This window comes from Periplaneta americana, chromosome 14 (genome assembly GCF_040183065.1).
Source record: "Periplaneta americana isolate PAMFEO1 chromosome 14, P.americana_PAMFEO1_priV1, whole genome shotgun sequence".
Taxonomy (NCBI): Eukaryota; Metazoa; Arthropoda; class Insecta; order Blattodea; family Blattidae; genus Periplaneta; species Periplaneta americana.
Genome location: NC_091130.1, coordinates 83,355,055 through 83,377,532, shown reverse-complemented (window position 1 = coordinate 83,377,532; position 22,478 = coordinate 83,355,055). Strand labels below are relative to the sequence as shown.

At 37.8% G+C, this 22,478-nt stretch overlaps 1 protein-coding gene across 1 annotated transcript in view; it reads left to right on the top strand.

Moving 5' to 3' along the window:
• The first annotated feature begins 8,379 nt into the window (after positions 1 to 8,379).
• LOC138714003 (uncharacterized) overlaps positions 8,380 to 22,478 on the top strand; it is a 30,746-nt gene continuing 16,647 nt past the window's right edge. The window contains exons 1-2 of the mRNA XM_069846577.1: positions 8,380 to 8,505; positions 20,950 to 21,071. Coding sequence (XP_069702678.1) covers positions 8,491 to 8,505; positions 20,950 to 21,071 — 137 coding nt within the window. The 5' untranslated portion in view covers positions 8,380 to 8,490. The remainder of the gene's footprint in view (positions 8,506 to 20,949; positions 21,072 to 22,478) is intronic.

Below are 22,478 nucleotides of genomic sequence, written 5' to 3'. Positions count from 1 at the left end.
GAGAACAACAATGAACTGTTAATTTTAACTAATGTTCACAAAGCACTATTTACAAATCAGAACTGTCAGTTCTCAGTTCACAGTTCGTTTGCATTGGCTAGTTCTTCTAGCTCAGTCATTCAAGTTCACAGTATGTCGAACCCCAGACCTTCAGAGACAGTCCACTGAACTTCGAACTCAGGTCCCCCAACTGCTGTCCACTGCACTCGAACTCAGGGCTTCAGATGCTCACACAGCTGAGGACACATTCAAGTCGAACTCCGGTCTCTAAGCTGGCTTCACTGCTACACAAGACTGGCTTGCTCTCCAACGACTACAACAACACTGCTCAAGTTCACTCGCGTGTCGTATTTATAACTAAACCATAGTTTCTGGAAAGTACTATCTCGCGAGCAATCGACAGACGCCCAGACTTCTCTGGATTTCTCCCCTCAGTCACCAGCTGCTTTACTTCCACCTCACCCTTCGTCGCATCCGCGCCTCCACCTCGTGCCCCCCTCTTACGTCTGTCCCCTCCCGACCCGAGCGGCCGCAGCGAAGAAGGTGGCTGCGTCGCTCGTTTTCCTCGTGCACCCCCGACCTCTGTGGGCCGCAATCGACTCCCGACTCACAATATTTTCGCCCATCAATGGTTTTCCTGTAGCGGAATCCCAACCGATTCAATAATCTTTTAGTGGAAGAAACTGAACCTGAGTAATTATTATTTTTTTCTAAGCAGTACGGTTAGTTTGTCAGCTGTCGGAAATTTTCCGTTATCGTAAAAGTAAAAAAATTGTACTTCGTACAACGTCTTTTTGGAAGTCGTCTAGATTTGTAACTCTTTTAGGAACATTTATATGCTTTTAGGAGAATGGAACAATTTATCGGCACCCTGTGTTTGCGCTCTTTTAACTTCTCTGCATACACGGGACACTATAGAGACACTTAAAGAACACGCCTCGGTAGTCAGTGCTTGATATCTTTAAAAGTTAAGATTTTTACGTATTTCTTCAGAAGGTCATTTCCTAAAGAAATTATAAACAATATACACCATTTTCCGAATTTTACTGACATATCCACTCAATCCACCATTCCCACTTGTACTGGGCTCACTAAGAGACATATTAATTGTTTTGAGAATGCCAAATTGCCAACAAACGAAAAAGATATTACATTACACTTTCATATACCGTACTTTAAACAGAGCCAACTGCACACAACACCATCAGAAATCGAACTGACATTTCAATTTAGTAGTCTCTCTTCTCTCCTCTCACAAAGAGATAACTCTGTTTATATTCCGAAGAGACCCTTTGTTTGAAGCTGTAAGTTTATGGTTCTCAAAATTCTTACATATAAATATTCCTTATCGCATCGCAGCTGTATAAACATCGTCCACTACTTCGTTGCTGGAAGTCAGCACTAAAGCAATGAGACAGAGACAACTGTGACGGAAAAAATGGAAGTCTTACGAAATTACGATGAAAACAGTACTCTTAATCAGAAACAACTCTCTGATTCATTAGAAATCCCATCATCCACATTAAGGAGAATAATAAAAAATCGCGACTTAATCTCTGCAGCTGCGACGTCGGAAGGATGTAAGCGCAGGAAAGTGAAGGTGAGGACTTGGAAACACGCACGCGACAAATTACTATACATTAGTTTTTTTTCGAAGTAATTGAGTACAGTATATATATTGTAAATGTCTTTGACGTACAGTATAGTAATTACATAATGGAGTAATGCTGTATTACCTTTCATGAATCATGTATTTCAATAAAGGAAAATGCTAATAGATACTGTATATAAGTCAAAATTAGTATACCCGTCTAATACGCGGTCCCGATTAATACGAGGTTTACACGCGGTCCCTTGTATAGCGTCTTATCGGGGTTTTACCGTATTAACCCATAAAATTGGAACCACTGGGGTTAGAAATGTGATTTTTGTTTCTATGTGTTCAGAAAACATTAAACATTCATCATATATACATGAAGGGTCCCAACAACATACCAATTTTCCCAGCGCACTTGTTATTTGATTTTGAGATTTCTAAGCGGCGACTATGCAGCGGGTCTGCGTAGCAACGCAGCACTGCCGCTATTGGCTATCGCCCATAAGCAGACACACCTGCAAACGTCAGGAGGTTTGAGCGCAACTGTAGTGTTAGCAGGTTTATGTTGTGTTTTGCCACTATAGTTTATCTTAGACTTTATCAAGGTATTTCGTTTCAGGAACACATTTGTGGAAATTCTTGTAAGGAAATCTGTTTCCAGCTTGCTCTTGATGTCAGAAAGGAGCTGTTTAAAATGTATTGCTCCCTTACAGTCAGCATTTTAAAACTGTGATTGTTGTTGTCTTCATTACCAGTAAAATGTATACTTAACAGATAAGCCATCTGTTCAAACGGAAACTGAATATCCGGGAAAGGAGTTAAAATTTCGTCTCCCAGATAGAATTGAAGTAAGTTTTACGGGTCATAATTTTTCTTTACTAGGGAAGCAGCATGTTTCCACTCCATAGAGGCCTGCTTTGTTTCGGGCGTGTAATGGTACGCCTAGGACTCATCACCAGTGACAAATTGCTTCCAGAAAGTCATGCCCTTCTGCAGAGTAACGCATTAAGTGGTCCAAACATGTCATCACTCGCTGGCCCTTGTGGTCGTCTGTTAGGTTCTTAGGCACCCAGCGGGCACTGATTTTATGAAATTTCAATTTGTCAAATACGATATCGTACATCGCACCGTACCATACGTTGAAATACTGAGATAAGGTTTGCAGTTGGATCCGCCGGTAGTTCAAAATTGGCACCTCAATGCCTGTGGCATTCCGCTGGGTTGCAGCTGTTACCGATCGTCCGGAACGTGGCGAATCACAAAGGTTCTCACGCTATCTGAGAAGAATGCGCACAACCTGGAGATATTGCTATAGTCCATACAGCCTTCCCCGTACAGCCACACATGTCCCTGTGAATTTCACTCAGGTTATATCCTTTAGCCCACAAAAATCGCACAACACTTCGCTGCTCTTGACAATTTGAAGACAGTAACATGCTCGCCATCTTTGTTTCGTAGTTCACGCTTCTCTCGCTAGAGCTGCACATGCAAAACAAAATGTGTCTGTAGTGAAAACTTCAAACTATATCTCGGTGAAATTTCAACATCCCAGCCACAATACCAACGCATAAAATAATTATTGTGCGTTACTTTTCGATCCACCCTTGTATTATACAAATGCGAGAGTTGGGATTTGGCTTGACGGTGCAAATTATGAAAGTGGCACACCAGATGGCCAGGAGTGTCGGGCGAGAATATTTGTTGAATGCAGATAGCGAAAGTGCGAGTGAATGATGGTGATTTCATTTTAAATAGAGATAGCTACAATCTCACAATAAGGGCTCCTCAAAACCTTGCTGCCAAGAACTCACAATAGTCGTAAATGTGTTTATGTTTCATGTTTTGTTCTGTGTTTAATGTTTCTAACTTTAGTAGTCCTAAGATGTTTGAGAGACTGTTTTCCGGACGATCTCCTATTTTTACATCAACAGTCCCTGTAAAAATGTTTAAACGATCTATTATTTTTGCATCAACAGTCCTTGTAAAATGTTCCAATGAATCAAAATAGGCCTATCTCTACTGTACATAACGGTCATAAATGTGTTTATGTTTCATATTTTATTATTTGTATTACACAACACAGAACTGCACGCATTGTATTCTTCACCTGACATAATTAGGAACATTAAATCCAGACGTTTGAGATGGGCAGGGCATGCAGCACGTATGGGACGAATCCAGAAATGCATATAGAGTGTTAGTTGGGAGGCCGGAGGGAAAAAGACCTTTTATCGAGGCCGAGACGTAGATGGGAAGATAATATTAAAATTGATTTGAGGGAGGTGAGATATGATGGTGGAGATTGGATTAATCTTGCTCAGGATAGGGACCGATGGTGGATTTGTGTGGGGACGGCAATGAACCTCAGGGTTCCCTAAAAGCAAGTAAGTAAGTATTTTATTCTTTGTTTCATGTGTTCTTCTTTATTGATGCTAATATATTTCAATGAGAGTAAGCCTAAAAGATTCTTTTTCCATGAACAATCCAATGAACTGTTAAAACTGATAGAATATTCTATATTATTGAAATACATTTATAGGCTTGCATAAATAAGTGGTCATCAAATAGTTTAATGTTTAAAAACACTATTGTGAATTTATATAAATATGCAGTAGGCCTAATATGATATAATTATGTATTTCTTTCATTCACGAAATTGCCTTGCCACTATCACGAAATTATATACTTCTATCACGAAATTACCTACCAAACATGCACATTTTCAATCCTATTTTCTATTACTAATTAATATTAAAAAAATAGAAAATACACCTCTCTGTTATATATTTTGTTACAATAATGCCACAGAAATAGAAAAATACAGTAGCAATCCCAAAATGGGGGAAAACTAGCCATAATATTAAAAATATCACGAAAATACCTTTCCTTACCCTAAATGATATAGAGGCAATAGATAAGGAAAAAGGAATTAAAGCAGAAAAAAAGATGAAACAGAATAAGGCAATAAGATTAAACAAGTAAGAGAGGGGTTGAGGAGATGGTGAAGAGAATTAGGAGGAGACAAACTGCAAAATTAGCTCAGTTAGCTCAGTTAGCTCAGTTCATTCGTTATCACGTCAAACCAAATGTTTGCGACGCCGTAGCTCATAGTAAGAATATTATGATGGGGGGGGGGGTTAGTCTGCTAGCTACCTACAAGTGGAAGCTTAGTGAAGAAGGGGAGCTTCCCAGTTCACTTTCTTCATCCCCCACGCGCCAAGTTGATTTCACAAAATAAAGAATGTCATGTAGTAATAATAAGAGATTCACTCATTCATTCATTCATAGTGTTCTACCAATAGGAAGGTCTTTCATTGCAAACCCAGCATTCCCCAATCTATTTTCCGCCTTCTTGTTAGTCTCCACAAAATATGTCCCGAACTTTTCTACCGTTCACTATTCCTTCAAGTGCAACTTTCAGTAGGCAGTTTCCTATTAGCTTAGTTAGTTACTTACAAAGAGCTTTTAAGGAACCCGGAGGTTCATTTCCGCCCTCACATAAGCCCGCCATCGGTCCCTATCCTGAGTAAGATTAATCCAGTCCCTACCATGATATTCCACCTCCCTGAAACCCATTTTAATCATTTCCCACCAACTACGACTTGGCCTGCCCAAAGATCTTGTCCTCTCAGATCTTCCAACTAACAATCTATGTGCATTTCTGGATTCACCCGTACATGCTACATACTCTTCCCGTCTCAAACGTCTGGATTTAATATTTCTAATTATGTCAGGTGAAGAATGCAATGCGTGCATTCTGTTGTGTAAATTTCTCCACTCTCGTGTAACTTCATCCGCCTTAGCCCCAAATATTTTCCTAAGCACCTTATTCTCGAACACCCTTAACCTCTGTTCCTTTGTCAAAGTGAGAGTCCAAATTTCACAATCCTACAGAAAATTTGTAATGTAGCTGTTTTATAAATTCTAACTTTCAGCTTTTTCGAGAGCAGACTGGATGATAAAAGCTTGTCAATCGAATAATAACAGGCATTTCTCCATATTTATTCTGCGTTTAATTTCCTCCGAGTGTCATTCAAGGTACTTGAATTTTTCCACCTTTTTTTAAACGAGAAATTTCAAATTTTTATATTTCCATTTTGTACTATGTTCCGGTGACGAGACATATTCATATATTATGTACTTTGTTTTTTTCAGTATATACTTCCAAACCTATCTCTTTACTTGCTTCAAGTAAAATTCCTGTGTTTTCCCTAATCGTTTGTGGATTTCTCCTAACATATTCACGTCATCCTCATAAACAAGCAGCTGATGTAACCCGTTCAATTCCAAACGCTCCCTGTTTTCCTGGATTTCCTAATGGCATATTCTAGAGCAAAGTTAAAAAGTAATGATGATTAGAATACGGTTTTTTAGGTCGTTAAAATGTAATTTTAGGTGCCTAAAATAGGCTTAAAGGTGTAGGAAATAGCCTCTAAAGAATTGGAAATAGGTTCCAACAAAAAATATTTTCTTTAAAACATGATTCAAATCATCAGCAATTCACTTTTACAATTTAACAATTTTAAATGTTATATACCGTTACCACCACTACTACTAAATTTATGTAAACATTTAATATTGTAAAATTCATGTAGGAGAGTATACTGAGTCCTTCAGGACTACCTCCAATGAGAGGCAGTTAACAACTTAAAATTTTACAAGAACAACAAATATCTGACTAGTTATACATAAACTAACAATGAAATGTGAAAAATGTATTTTAAACATAAATTCAGTATACAAACAAGTCAAATATAATAAATTTTTACCAACCCTTGTCCATTAATGTCCATAATTACTTTCACAATAAATTACCAATACTTTTTCTAAATGATCAATTAAAAAACAATGCCGTCTGTCATTCAACACAAATTTGTGTGCTGCACATCCACTGAAGTAACAGGAGCGTATTTCAGTTTTGACACTAGATGGATAGAAATGTTACATTGTAAATCCGTGTTCTTCCCTGTTAGGATATCTGAAGCAATACGCAGGTCTTCAGTCCTACATTTCTCTGCAGAACTTGCTCCAGTTTATCCCGTACGTTTATCCCAGCAGAACCAGGAACACTTTTGATCCTTTCTTGCATATCATGACATATTTCCATTTGTTCATACAGTGGTTTTCCTGCTGCTTCCAGTCATGCAATAGCGTGCACTAGGAAAGTGAAGTGTGACTTTAAAAATGCTAGGTCCCTCTGAATATCAGAATCTTCCATCACTTCCTTTCCAGAAACAATGCTTGCAGACCCGTCTTCTAGACTTGAAGCATCTTTCACTTCACTAATGTGATCGTTGTAGTATTCTGCAGCTTTCAACCATGTTCCCCAGCAGGTTAGTATAGGTTCTGGTGGCAGAGAGACATTGGGCAATTTCTCAAGGAAAATCTGAACTCTTGTTGGCGTCTTGTCGAAAACTTTTTTACAATAGAAATCAATTTATTTACATTTGGATATTTAACCTAATATGACCCGTGACACGATTAACGCACTCTGAAAAATACATTTTGGAATTTAAAATATAAATTTTCGAAATAAGAATGGGTGTTTTGACCTATTAGAGATAAAACATACTTAAAATGTCAAAATAGGCTTTGTCGTCAAAATAGGCATTATAGGTGCTATTAAAATATCAATTTCAGGCATAGTTTCATATGAAACATGTACTAACAAGTTTTTATGAACTTATCTTTTAAGGATTAAAATAGGTTTTTACCTAAAATCAGAAGTCTACAGTGCATCTCCTTGCTTTAATCTGCAGTGAATTGGAAAAGCATCAGACAGAAACTGGCCTTTACGGACTCTGCTGTTAATTAATCGAACTAGACCAGCTAATTTATTTTCCTCCTCCTGATCAGTTTCAGCATTATTCTTTCTTCACCCACTTTTTCTAGCATAACTTCACTTCTTAGAAGTAGTAATAGTAGAAGTAGTAGCAGCAGAAGCAGTAGTAGTAATAATAAAGTAATAGTAGCAGAAGTAATACTAATAGTAGCAGTAGCAGCAGCAGCAACAGCAGCAGCAGCAGCAGCAGTGGTAGAGTATCAGAAGTAGCAGCAATAGTAGTAGTAACACTAGCAGCAACAGTGATAGTAACAGTAGCAGTAGCAATACTAATAGCAGTAGAAGTAGATGCAGTATAAGTTGTGGTAGAAGTAGAAGCAGTAGTAGTAGTAGTAGTAATAGTAGTAGTAGTAGTATGAGTAGTAGTAATAGTACCAGTATTTGCAGTCGTCCCATCTTTAGAGCAGCCAACACATTGCGTGACTGTTAACCGAGGCGAATCTTTTATGACAACGACGGACCAAGTTCAACTGTTCATCCGTTTCTCAGTAAGTCGGTCAGTCAGTTATTCTCTCTTCTCTCTGTCCTTCAGTCCATCAATCTACTTACGTGTCTGTCCAACAATTTGAATTTCTGTATTCCTGTCCATCTGATTATTTGCTTGTGTCACCAGCCATCCACTCATGTTACTCTTCATGAAGTCAACCCTAAACTCTATTAATTTGAGTTTCTTCAACCCGACAGTGGTGCATAGAGAAAGAAAACCTTGCTTGAGGGAAGAGTTCTCGATCAGAAGGCCTCAGAGGTAAGGAACTTGTCATTCATCAGTCGGACAAATAATATAATTTACTAGATTCTAGAAAACTTCAGGTAACATCCGACAGCTATCACGCAAGTTTCGCTCTCTGATTAAGGATCCTGATGGAGGTTACATGTAAACTAGAAGTGGTGGAGCCTGATTTGCATCCACTTGGGCATAGGTCATGAAGGTGTGTAGTCTATTGTACGGTATTCCGTATAGGAAACACCGCTTTCAATCCAGCACTGCCAAGTGGTACAGTGAGTGTATTGTCACCTAATAAGGCGGTTGTGTTCCTTCATTCAACGGTCCATGCCGGAGCTAAAGGTAGGCCTAGTCACGCTTGTACTTGTATATCACAGATGTGACACGACCGGTTTCAATTGTTGAAGTAGTGCTTCACTTCAACCAAGTTGGCAGAATAAGAAGTCACTTTCAAACCTTTATTTCTACAAATAGGCCCTAAGCCACAAATACTCTAAGTTCAAAATTAAATATTCAGAACTGAGTTTCTTGAATTGCAGTTTGTCTTACTTCCATCCAGGTTTACGGAATTGAAGTTAACAAAAGACGAACAAACATAGAAAATGTCTTGGAATTCGCACGATAATGTGAAATTAGACAGAACACTAACAACATGTCGTTGCATGGGCAAGATTCGAAGTTATAGGTTAAGTGCAGTATCAAGTTGTGTCTTAGAGTCGTGACCAGTGAATTCCTTGATTCACATGCTTTCCCTGTAAACTCAAGTACAGTATTGTCTGTGCGCCTTGCATATCTTAGTGTGGGTAAATTAATAAAGGTGCATATTCGTGAAGGCTGGTTTGATTTGTAGACTACTTAATGAAGGTGCATATTCGTGAAGGTTGGTTTGGTTTGTAGAAGAATTAATAAAGGTGCATATTCGTGAAGGCTGGTTTCGTTTGCAGAAGAATTAATAAAGGTGCATATTCGTGAATGCTGGTTTGGTTTGTAGAGGAATTAATAAAGGTGCACATTCGTGAAGGCTGGTTTGGTTTGTGAAGGAATTAATAAAGGTGCATATTCGTGAAGGCTGGTTTGGTTTGTGGAAGAATTAATAAAGGTGCATATTCGTGAAGGCTGGTTTGGTGTGTAGAGGAATTAATGAAGGTGCATATTCGTGAAGGCTGGTTCGGTTTGTGGAGGAATTAATAAAGGAGGATATTCGTGAAGGCTGGTTTGGTTTGTAGAGGAATTAATAAACGTGCATATTCGTGAAGGCTGGTTTCGTTTGTGGAGGAATTAATAAAGGTGCATATTCTTGAAGGCTGGTTTGGTTTGTGGAGGAATTAATAAAGGTCCATATTCGTGAACGCTGGTTTGGTTTGTGAAGGAATTAATAGAGGTGCATATTCGTGAAGGTTGGTTTCATTTGTGGAGGAATTAATAAAGGTGCATATTCGTGAAGGCTGGTTTGGTTTGTGGAGGAATTAATAAAGGTGCATATTCGTGAAGGCTAGTTTGGTTTGTAGAGGAATTAATAAAGGCGCATATTCGTGAAGGCTGGTTCGGTTTATGGAGGAATTAATAAAGGTGCATATTCGTGAAGGCTAGTTTGGTTTGTAGAGGAATTAATAAAGGCGCATATTCGTGAAGGCTGGTTCGGTTTGTGGAGGAATTAATAAAGTGCATATTCGTGAAGGCTGGTTCGGTTTGTGGAGGAATTAATAAAGGTGCATATTCGTGAAGGCTGGTTCGGTTTGTGGAGGAATTAATAAAGGTGCATATTCGTGAAGGCTGGTTCGGTTTGTGGAGGAATTAATAAAGGTGCATATTCGTGAAGGCTGGTTCGGTTTGTGGAGGAATTAATAAAGGTGCATATTCGTGAAGGCTGGTTCGGTTTGTGGAGGAATTAATAAAGGTGCATATTCGTGAAGGCTGGTTCGGTTTGTGGAGGAATTAATAAAGGTGCATATTCGTGAAGGCTGGTTCGGTTTGTGGAGGAATTAATAAAGGTGCATATTCGTGAAGTCTGGTTCGGTTTGTGGAGGAATTAATAAAGGTACATATTCGTGAAGGCTGGTTCGATTTGTGGAGGAATTAATAAAGGTGCATATTCGTCAAGGCTGGTTCGGTTTGTGGAGGAATTAATAAAGGTGCATATTCGTGAAGGCTGGTTCGGTTTGTGGAGGAACTAATAAAGGTGCATATTCGTGAAGGCTGGTTTGGTTTGTGGAGGAATTAATAAAGGTGCATATTCGTGAAGGCTGGTTTGGTTTGTGGAGGAATTAATGAAGGTGCATATTTGTGAAGGCTGGTTTGGTTTGTAGAGGAATTAATAAAGGTGCATATTCGTGAAGGCTGGTTTGGTTTGTGGAGAAATTAATAAAGGTACATATTCGTGAAGGCTGGTTTGGCTTGTGGAGGAATTAATAAAGGTGCATATTCGTGAAGGCTGGTTTGGTTTGTGGAGGAGTTAATAAAGGTGCATATTCGTGAAGGCTGGTTCGGTTTATGGAGGAATTAATAAAGGTGCATATTCGTGAAGGCTGGTTCGGTTTGTGGAGGAATTAATAAAGGTGCATATTCGTGAAGGCTGGTTCGGTTTGTGGAGGAATTAATAAAGGTGCATATTTGTTAAGGCTGGTTCGGTTTGTGGAGTAATTAATAAAAGTGCATATTCGTGAAGGCTGGTTTGGTTTGTGGAGAAATTAATAAAGGTACATATTCGTGAAGGCTGGTTTGGCTTGTGGAGGAATTAATAAAGGTGCATATTCGTGAAGGCTGGTTTGGTTTGTGGAGGAGTTAATAAAGGTGCATATTCGTGAAGGCTGGTTCGGTTTATGGAGGAATTAATAAAGGTGCATATTCGTGAAGGCTGGTTCGGTTTGTGGAGGAATTAATAAAGGTGCATATTCGTGAAGGCTGGTTCGGTTTGTGGAGGAATTAATAAAGGTGCATATTTGTGAAGGCTGGTTCGGTTTGTGGAGTAATTAATAAAGGTGCATATTCGTGAAGGCTGGTTTGGTTTGCGGAGGAATTAATAAAGGTGCATATTCGTGAAGGCTGGTTCGGTTTGTGGAGGAATTAATAAAGGTGCATATTCGTGAGGGCTGGTTTTGGTTTGTGGAGGAATTAATAAAGGTTCATATTCGTGAAGGCTGGTTTGGTTTGTAGAGGAATTAAGGTGAAAGCGACTAGGCAGCTGAAGACAATCTGAAATAGAATTTCGAAAATTGTTCTATAAAGTGAAAAGGACGCTGAGGTAATTATGTGTAATCCAAATGAGAGTTCTTTGAAGGGAACTAACAAACACACATTCTGATGGGTCAGATAAAAATGTTATTTCCTTTTCTTCCATCATGTTAATAATGTCAAAATAAGGGCTTGTAAAAATTTTGGCCACTCGAGTGTAATTACGAGTACTGCCCAGAAAGTATGTTTGCTTTCGGCCGTTTACAGAAATAAAACACATTTTCATGGAAAGATTTATTGAAACAGACACAGCAATTGTTAAGCTATTTTTTCAATATATTTCCCACCCAAATTGAGACATCTCTCATACCGTGTGATCAACAGAGAGATGCAGACGACTGTCACATACTAGTTCCGATTCCAGGCGGCAGACTTCTACGACACAGGAATACAAAAGTTGATTACAAGGTACCGTATCACAAATGTCTTAATTCCGATGGGGAATATGTTGAAAAATAGCTCAACTATTGCTGTATCTGTTCCAGTAAATCTTTCCATGAAATTGTGTTTTCTTTCTGTAAACGGTCCCAGGCAAACTTACTTTCTGTACGGCCCTTGTAATTGCGCTCGAGTGGTCAAAATTTATTTAAGCGCTTGTTTAGACATTATTACCACGGTGGAAGAAAAAAACACTAAATTTTTTATCTGCTTGTAAGATATTATTGTCCTAGGTATGCTACTTTTTATTATTTTAAATATTAAATGATTGGATAGGTCGTGTATACGATTATATCCTCTTTAAGCAATAACAGGTTCTTCATCATCAAGCAGTTCATGGTTTGGACCTAGTGATCAGTTGCGGTATCTGTGGTTTTTCATGCCATATCTTTAAGGGTCTACCTATAAATCGTCTTCTGAAAGGACAATAACCTAAGGCTGCTTCCGACCATCTGCTCTCCGACATCCTTTCTACATTACTCTTCTAGTTTTCTACATTCAGTACAGTGCACACAGTGCAGAGAGTATCCTGGCTTTAATGGAAAACGAGCCATCGAGTCAAATCATAGCCTTCTCTAGTCATGGCCCGGCCCTGGTAAATGTGGCAACGCCGCAGCACGTCCTATCAGCCCAGCAATGAGCCATGTGTTTCAGTGTAAGGCTCTCTCCTCGCTTGTGGATTTGCGCCTATATTTCCATTGTTATGTCTGTGGTAACAAACTTTTCATAACCATGATATGAATGAATACGTGTAGTGCCGAGCTGCTTAAGGATTTACGATAAGACAATAAAGACAGAAGACTAATATTATAAGTTGTTTTCGGTTTCCTAAAGATCCCGAAATACGTAGTAAATGGATTCGTTGGGTTCCACGGGCAGATTGATCACCAACCAACAGATCTGTGGTATGAAAGGAACATTTTCATTTCTGAGCTTTGTTGGGAAATACATAGACAAGGACGGAATGATGAGTTTTCGTAAACGCAATCTTCCAGTTTTATGTGAAGGTGCAATTCTGAATATGTTTCCAAATTCTCCTTCCTATCTAAGCAGAGTGAGTGGAACCAAATGGAAAAATCCGCAACAGAGGAGAGAAGAAATTGACAACCGCCTTACAAACCGAAAGGAGGGAGACATGACGAAAAAACCATGTGTAGCTTTTTTTTTTTTTTTTTTGGAAAATGTATCAATGAAACTCTCTAAAAAGAAGACGGGTCATTATTTAAAAACGATTCTTGTTCAATAGTGTATGAACTAGACGTAACTAATGCTCCTAAAATAACTGTTAGCATTGGAATAAACAGGGATTTTAGTGTGGAAACGCACATGAATGGTGGACGTCTACCGAATGAAGTTTTAATATGGACAGCCTCTAACTGTAGAAATTCTTTGCTCAGCTTCCGTCTCTAACAGATTTTTGTGATTGTTACGTTTCATCAGATACAAAAGCACTGTTGTATTCCAAATTACTGCCTCGCTACAAAGTTTGAAATTGTTGTTAAAAACGATGGAAACTGTGATGAAAGCAGCTTAAAAAAGTTTGATGTTTTATGTAATAAGTTTGATCTTATACTTACGGAAGAATCTAAGTACGATGTAAATTAAATTATGTTTTATTTAACGACGCTCGCAACTGCCGAGGTTATATCAGCGTCGCCGGATGTGCCGGAATTTTGTCCCACAGGAGATCTTTTACATGGCAGTAAATCTACTAACATGGGCCTGTCGCATTTAAGCACGCTTAAATGCCATCGACCTGGGCCGGGATCGAACCCGCAACCTCGGGGACAGAAGGCCAGTACTATACCGATTGCGACAGTACGATCTATCCTCAATAATTGTAAACTCTTTTTTAATTCATATCCAGAATGCCAAGTGTTACGATATGACTCGACTCGTAACATCTTGTCATTACCGCACCTCGATAACTTTCCTCGTTGTTTCAATATCTGAGAATAGACAGCTCTTGAAACATGTTAGGCAGTAATCAGAGAGCGAAAAAAAATGTGAAAATTCAAGTAGATGAAATTCAAGTAAAAGGAACTTAGACTACAAAAATGGACGACTGTTTGAGATTGCTGCAAATAAAACAGAATATGATCTCTCGTAAAGTGTTGTATCGGTAACGTTTTTTAATCATAACTGCATTTTGGTAATTTTAAAACGGTGGTAAGACTTGTTGCGGTTAAACAACTTACAGGACCAGGTGCAGCAGAAATATGTAAAGATATCTTACAACAAATACATGTGTGTGGATTGCAAAACATTGTGTATCATAACTGACAATAATAGGGTGAATCACATAATGTTTAGTGAACTCCCTAAATATTTAGGAAGTGATTACTTTTCCTTTGAAATAGAAGAACGATGTAGCTTATGCTTTTCTCGCATTTAACAGTTATGCAACAGGGTAGGACGGCATCTAACATGCCATCCGACGTTGCCACGTAGTGTGGGCCGGGCCATGACTAGAGAGGGCTATGGTCAAATCCATCGCGATATGCTTGAACGTAGCTGGGAAGAACTCGATTGTTGACTTGATGTGTAGTAGGTGGAGTGAATCTATACATGAAATTCTTTTTTATCTGTTTTCTAAATGTAATAGTTGCAGAAATCTGCATTTTCACTTAACTTAGGAATGTGAAAAATATGGAGTTTGTATATTTAATTTTTGAAGTGCCCCAGGGGCTTTGAAATTTCTTAAAATTATAATTTTTTGTCTCTTTGTATATTTTTCCTATTATTTTGTTTTTCATTACATAGCTAATGAATTGCTGTAAAATAACATAATTAAACTTTATTAGGAAGACTCTAAATTGGGGTTGCAGTATACAGCATTTTGAGGGCATTCAAAGGGACAAAATATATAGTATTCGACATAAAATATGAGAAAAATTCCGTTCCAGCCCATTTATTTTCTTTAGTTAGAATTTAATCTTGTTTTCCTTTTCATTTCTTTCTGGGTGGTAACTAAATCAACAGGTCAAATTACCATCTTTCTTTCTGTTCTTTGCTCTAGTAAAACGTTCTTTCTTGTTTTGAAACACGGCGGTCTTCATCACAATTAGGCCTACAGTATTAAATTTGTTTGAATTTTGCAATGTTGTCATTTTAGTTGTTGTCACTATGTCGTTTCTCACAAGGCTTCATAAGTTTGTGTATTGATCATGGTAAGCACGAATCAGTTGTAATATTCTTGTATGACTGACTTTCAGAATTTATGCCTTTACCTGGATTTCTTTAGTTTTGATAGAAACTCTTCCTGAAATGTCTCCAACAGTAGATTCTTTTGATTTGAAGTCAGATTTTAACTTATTTTTGACCCATAGTTAATATTTCATTACGTCATGATAGGTAATTGTGATGGGTTCAGCCCCTCTGGCATTGCGAAAACAGGTTAGAAAGTCAGATTTCTTATATTAATATTAGAGATATTCTGATTTAAATATCCTGCAATGTAACAAGAATGAATTTCCATTAATTTTATTATATTAATTATATCATACCTAAGATTTTTGTGATTATTCCCAATTTTCTTATAAATTGAGGTTTCTGTGACAATTCAAAGTGAAACAATAGGGGACAAAAAATATGCAGAGTCTTTTAACATGTTCCTGGTATCCTGTTCAGATTAAATCACTGGAGAATGGTGTCTCGCTAAAAAATCTGAACCTGAAAATTTTGTGAAAATTTCAAAATATGATACTTTTGGGGCACTTCTAAATATTAATCTAGAGAAAGCATATTTTGCATTTTTAAGAGGCAAATTCTTACATAGCTTTTTGAAACGTAATCTGATTTTAGATAACAAATATAACATTACAAACACAAAACACCTCATCAAAAAACTTGTTAAATTGAAACCAACAAATAAAACTAAATTACTTTCTTTAGACGTTTCTAACCTTATACAAACATCCCCATTGACGAGACCCTAGATATCATTAAATCCAAACTTGCCGAAGTTCAATTGGAATCAGTTATAATAGACCAAGTAATACATCTTCTTAAGACTTCTTTGAAACAAAATTATTTTAAGTTTAACAATGCCATATATACACAGAACAAAGGCCTAGCGATGGGCGACCCACTTTCTGGCTTATTAGCTGAAAATTTTTTGCAAAATTTGGAGAACAATAATGTCCCTGCTCTTTCAAGTAAGTTTAATATTATAGCTTATGTTAGATATGTAGACGATACGTTACTCGTATACGAGAACGATACAAATATTAGCGACAGCATTACCAACGCTTTCAATCACCTACACTCAAACATAAACTTCACTTCCGAACAAGCCATAAATCGATCCATAAACTTTTTAGATTTGCACATATTTGTAATGAATTCCAAGATAAGTTTTGACATTTTTAGAAAACCTACCTCCACAAATCATACCATAAATAAAGAATCTAATCACCCCGAGACACACAAACTCAGCAAATTCAAATACCTCATTGATAGACTATTAACCCTCAACTACTATGGTGGGGTCATATTTGACCCACGCCACTTTCTTTCTTCTGTTTCTGCGCATGCGCGCCATTCTGAGTCATGCCACTCCATGTATTCTCACATCGCAGTGAGATTTCACAAAAGACAAGTCGTGGGGTTTTTATTGTTAGTGGTTTACAAGTAAATGAGTGTTTGGGTCACCAGTGACCCCACAATAGTAGTTGCGTAACTTTATTTTCTTCGGTATGTCGAGTGAAGGTGTTATAATAAATGGGAATTTCGTTGCATCTGATGAAATAAATGACTTTATTGACAATGCTAGTATCGCTGGTGACGAAACTGAAGCTGAAAATGAAGATGATGACGGACTAAGTGATAAGGAAAGTGAGCATAGCGATCACAATACTGGCACAGAAATTTCTGAGAGTGAAAATAAACATGAACGTGATGCAGATGGTTATACTGATAATAATTCTGCTGGTAGCTTTTTTGGGGATGAATAGATATAAGTGGTCACAGAATTGTCCTTCTGCATCAAGAACTCGAAATCACAACATCATTACTCATTTGCCTGGTCTTAGAGATCCTGCGCGTGATATCAAACCAAGAACTTCTCTTCAAGCTTTGACTCTCTTCATAATAGAGGATATCCTTCGCACATTTATCAATCATACAAATAAGAAAATCGATGAAATGTCTGCCAGTTACGGTGAAACTGCAACATTCACTAGACACCTAGACGAGCTGGAATTGAAAGCATTTATTGGTCTGGTGTTCGTGGCAGGGATATTCAAATCAAACCATGAGGATGTAGGCTCACTCTTCGCTACAGATGGAACAGGAAGATATATTCAGAGCTACTATGACCAAGGAGCGGTATTTGTTTCTTCTGTCAGCTCTTAGATTTGATAATATTGAAACTAGAGAAGAAAGGAAAAGACAAGGAAATATGCTTGCTGCAATTTCAGAAGTTTTCGATAGTTTCATAAACAACTGTAACAAAAATTATTGTAGTTCAGAATACACCACCGTTGATGAGATTCTGGTTGGTTTCCGTGGCAGGTGTTCTTTCAGAGTGTATTTAAAAGGAAAGCCACAAAAGTATGGCCTAAAAATTATATGTGTTTGTGTGATGCGAAGACCCATTATCTGATCAATGCATTTGTATATATGGGGAAAATTTGTGGTCCTAACCCACAGCAGTTATTCGTTCCAACAAGATCTGTCTTGTCTTTGGTGTCACCAATTTCAGGAACTAACAGAAATGTTGCAGGGTATAACTCGTTCACATCAGTGGAGCTAATGGATGAGCTAAGAAAAATCGTCTTGATTTATATATTGGAACAGTGCGGAAAAACAAAAAAAAGGGTTCTACCACAATTTTTGTCCAACAAAAAACGAGAAGTTGGATCAACGAAATTCGGATTCACAAGGACAAAACAATAGTGTCTTTTGTGCCAAAGAAATCTAAAGCTGGTATTTGGTGTCTTCCATGCACCACGACAGTGCTATCCATTCCTCTGGAAAACCTGACATGATAATGTTCTATAATGCAATACAGAGTGGTGTCGATGGTCTCGGCCAGAAATGTGCACTTTATAGGACTGGACGAAGATGTAGAAGATGGCCTTTAGCTATCTGGCACGCTATGTTGGATATTTCAACCGTGAGTGGTCACATTATCCTAATAGCTAGTGGTAAAGACTATAAAAAGTCGTCACAATTTTATTAAGAACCTCGAGATGGAACTTACACTGGGTCACCTTAAGGTGCGTGCCACTATTTCCACACTTCCAAGAGGGTCCACCAAAGCGGAGACGATGTTGCATTTGCCCACGCAACAGCGACAAGAAACACCCGACTGTGTGCAGTGTATGTCACCGAACTATGTGCAAGAGTCATTCTGAACAGCGAATCATCTGCTATGACTAATTTGAGAAAAATTCGTCCCGGCACCGGGAGTCGAACTCGGGACTACTCAGATCTGCGCGATGAGCGCTCTTTTCAACAGAGCTATGTCGGGACACGATCCACAGTGTCGGCCGAATTCTCCTTATTTGTTTCGTTTTATGTTTTTCATGGACAAACATAGTTATTACATTTTTTCAGAAAAAAAAATACCATTTGTACACCCCTGTTAAATTTTATATATGAGAATTACCAAAGTATTTTTTTCTATGCAATGATTGAACTATGTTTCTTTGAAATAAGTGTGGACATATCACTCCTGCAGGGTCACTAGAAAGAGGAAAATTTTTAAAATAATGTCACAGTGTATTATTTTAGATAGAATTTGTATGTTTTTATTTGCACATACTTTTTTTCGTAGAATTAAAGTAATGATGTTACAAATTTGGTGACATTGTGTCTCCATATGTGTGACTTCTTCATTTTTTCAATTGAAAAAATAAACATTAAATATAAAGTGTGATTTTATTATATTTTGCAACCGGGTCACTTATGACCCCACGATAGTAGTTATGTAAAAAAAAATAAGGATAGTAGTTGAGGGTTAATGGTGCCTTTAAGTAAGAAACGATTCAACAAAGAGCTCACTTATATCACAGAATTAGCAAGATCTAATGGCTTTAATAAACAAGAAATAAATAAGCTGTTTCAAAAACGGAAAAATAAGTTGCTACACAACCAACACACCACACTTTCAGCCATTGAACCCCCTACACCTAAAAAACGAGTCCCTATGACATACTTTGGTAAAGTTTCCAACCAACTTAATAACCTTTTCAAAAAACATGGCATTGAACTAGCGTTCCGAACAAGTAATAAACTCAATAATAGTTTACCCAATAAAATTAACGTAATCGACAAGCATCAGAACAGGGGGATATATATGTTACAGTGCAAAAATTGCCCTCACAAATACATACGACAAACTCGTAGGAATTTTAAAACCAGATTTAATGAACATGTCGCAGATTTCAAATACAACAGGAGAAAATCAAAATTCGCGACCCACCTTATTGAGAATGGCCACGAATTAACCAATATCAATGAAACATTACGTGTAATTCTCCATTTAAATAATTGCGCGCATATCACTGCAGCAGAAGATTTTCATATAGCCCGGGCATTAAAATTAGGTATTCCTCTCTTAAATGAGCACATTCCAAATTTATATAATCCGTTATTTAATCTGAACGCACACAGTACACGTGATGGGCTATCAACCTACCACTATTCTCCCCCCCCTTCCACCATCAGCTGTGACATAGTTTACGTAATTTTTGTACACGGAGCGCATCGACCAGTTGCTTTCTGTCTTCACTGTACTCAAGAACACATCCTCACTCATCATAGTAAGTTACAGTTCATACAGTTCTCAATCTAAGATACAGTCATTTACGTTTCTCTTATTAATTTTGTAAAAAAGTTGCCCTTTTAACAATCAATAGTTCAAACTTTTAACTAATAAACAACTGTTCCGTGCGCTTACGTACATATAATCTCTACACGAGATGTTCTGTAATAGATTCATGTGAATTATTAAGATTTTGGCATTAATAGCATTGAGATATGTATATACTTTGTTCTGGAAACGAGCATCATTGAATAATTTTTGAGTATAGATATTACATTTGATACTTTCTTCCCCACAGCTGTCGCCCCAGCTCCCACCAAATATGGAAAGCTACATAACCATCAAACTGGAGGACTATTAATTCTGATCTTAATAATTTTAAAGCATTTTAGTTAATTTTATCATCAGCAATTGTAACATTTTATCACGGCCCATAGAGCCGCCTTGTATTTATATTGTAATTTCTGCCTTACAATTATTGATTTGAAATAGAAACATGCCTTTTAATTTTAACATTAATTGAGTTTACTTGTACGGCAACATATAGTGTACTCACACCATACATATGGGCTTACTTGTTTCTGATGATGGCTCCATAGAGCCGAAAACGTTCAAATAAATATATATTATGTAACAAAATATTGTATAACCAATATATTTGTTAAATAAGGATAAGCATAGACGGCACATGTAATAAATTGTCATTTATATTTTGCATTGTTCTTTATGTTATCACCCCACAACTTTTCCCTGGTATTACATTTTGATTACATAAACTTCATATTTCCACTCCACCTTAATGTGTAGGCCTACCTATTATCTCACATTGAACCTTTGAGGTAAGATACTAAACTTTTTGAGTTTCTCTTTCTATTTCTGTACCAACTTTATGTATCTGAGTTTTATTAAACGTACGTTACATGTATTCTAAACTGGAAAGCTCATTTGCGGAAGGCCTGTATTGCTCTCGTAAACAATTAAGCAATATTATTTTCCCTTTGACCTGCTACGCTTCACTCTACAACTGACCTAAAATTCCTTTTTCACAAGCTTTTCGAATCATCTTGGAGGACTACATTCTAAGATTATACTATACTTAAAACGCTCACCCTGAGATCCTGTAAAGTGGAAAGCAATTCTACGCTTCCTTGCTTATCGATCCCACGTCCTATAGCAGGATATGCACAATAGTTACAAGAGTTTTTAGATGTAAGGGCAGTAAAAGAAAATCATTTATACTGCAATATAATGCAGACAATTTCCAGGAATGAGTGCAGATAATAGCACCAGAAGCTCTATTCACTTCACTTACAACACAATGACAAGAAAATTTCAATAACTTGCAGACAATGCTGCTGGTGTTGGCGGTGAGCACGCTGTTCCCGCGAACGGACGCAGCCCCCTACTGGTTGTACATGGTCGGAGGCATGCCTAGTCACAGCGTTCCAGCCCTGCTGGCTGTTCACAGGTGACTTGAGTTACCAATTTAAATGCAGAAACCGCCTTTCGCAAGTCAATGGTTTTTGTAGTTGATTTAATGAAATTCAGTGTCAGATATCATGGTGAAAGTGGGGACTGCTCTAATAATTTCTATGTTACGGACGAATCCGAGAATTTGATAAATCGCCAGTTAACGAAAGGATAAGTAATTCTAGTAGTAATAATAATAATAATAATAATAATAATAATAATAATAATTACGGGGATACCTTTACCTTTTACTATAATGATTATCACCAAAAGTAGCAAGGAATGATGTCAAGACACAGTAATAGAAATATTAACATTAGCGATTGTAATAAATTAGTAATCTTAATCATCATAATCATAACAATTTCAGGTATTAGACCTACCAATCTGTTACGGTGTCTAACCATTTAGGTCTATTTGGTCTTCCCAAGTTCCTTCTGTCTCTTGGAGCATAGCGTAAGATCAGTTTTGGCAAGCGGTTTAAAAGCATCCTGGCAATATGTTCTTTCCATCTACGTAAAGGTTAATTTTTTGATCCTACAGAATACATCTGTTATGGTAACAATTATTAATATTAGAGGAGAAAAATTCGATTCGACGGCGGGGATCGAACCCGGGTCCTTGACTCTTCATACCAAGCGCTCTAACCATTGAGCTACGCCGAAGTTCAGTCCAGAGCACCGGATCGAATCCCCCTCCTCCAGTATTTTTCCCTGTGTGGCCTGACTCCAAGTTCGACATGTATACTGACATTTTTATATTAAGTCAACTGCCATTATGCAAGGTGCTGTGGATTGAATTTCGGCGTAGGTCAATGGTTAGAGCGCTTGGTACGTAGAAGCAGGGACCCGGGTTTGATCCCCGGCGCCGGAGCTAATTTTTCTCCTCTAACATAAAATGTTCTTTCCAGTTCAAGCTGTATTGTTCTACGTACTTTGTAATTGATTCTACTTTTAATTCTTTAAGAATGCCTCATTTTTTAATCTTAATAGTATTCGGAGCAGTAAAAACAGTGAAAGCTATAATATTAACTTAAACATAGCAATGTTCGTGGCAGCATTACTGTGCAGTAGTAAGAAAAGCTGTGGAGTAACGGTTAGCATTCCTGACCGTTAAACGAGCGGGCACAGGTTCAAATCCTGGTAGGGACAAGTTATCTGGTTGCGATTTTTTCCGAGGTTTTCCCTCAACTACTCCAAGCAGAATTGCTGGGTAACTTTCGGTGTTGCACCTCGGACACATTTCGTCTTCACTAGTATCATCTCATTAATCATCTTAATCGGACCTGCAGAACTGTAGCTCCTCAGAGCGACTGCCTTACTACCCCTTCTTACCCCACCCACCTTTTCTACCAGTGCGGTCATGGCGTTCTAGTCACGCTCGGTTACTTCAACATTCATTCTCG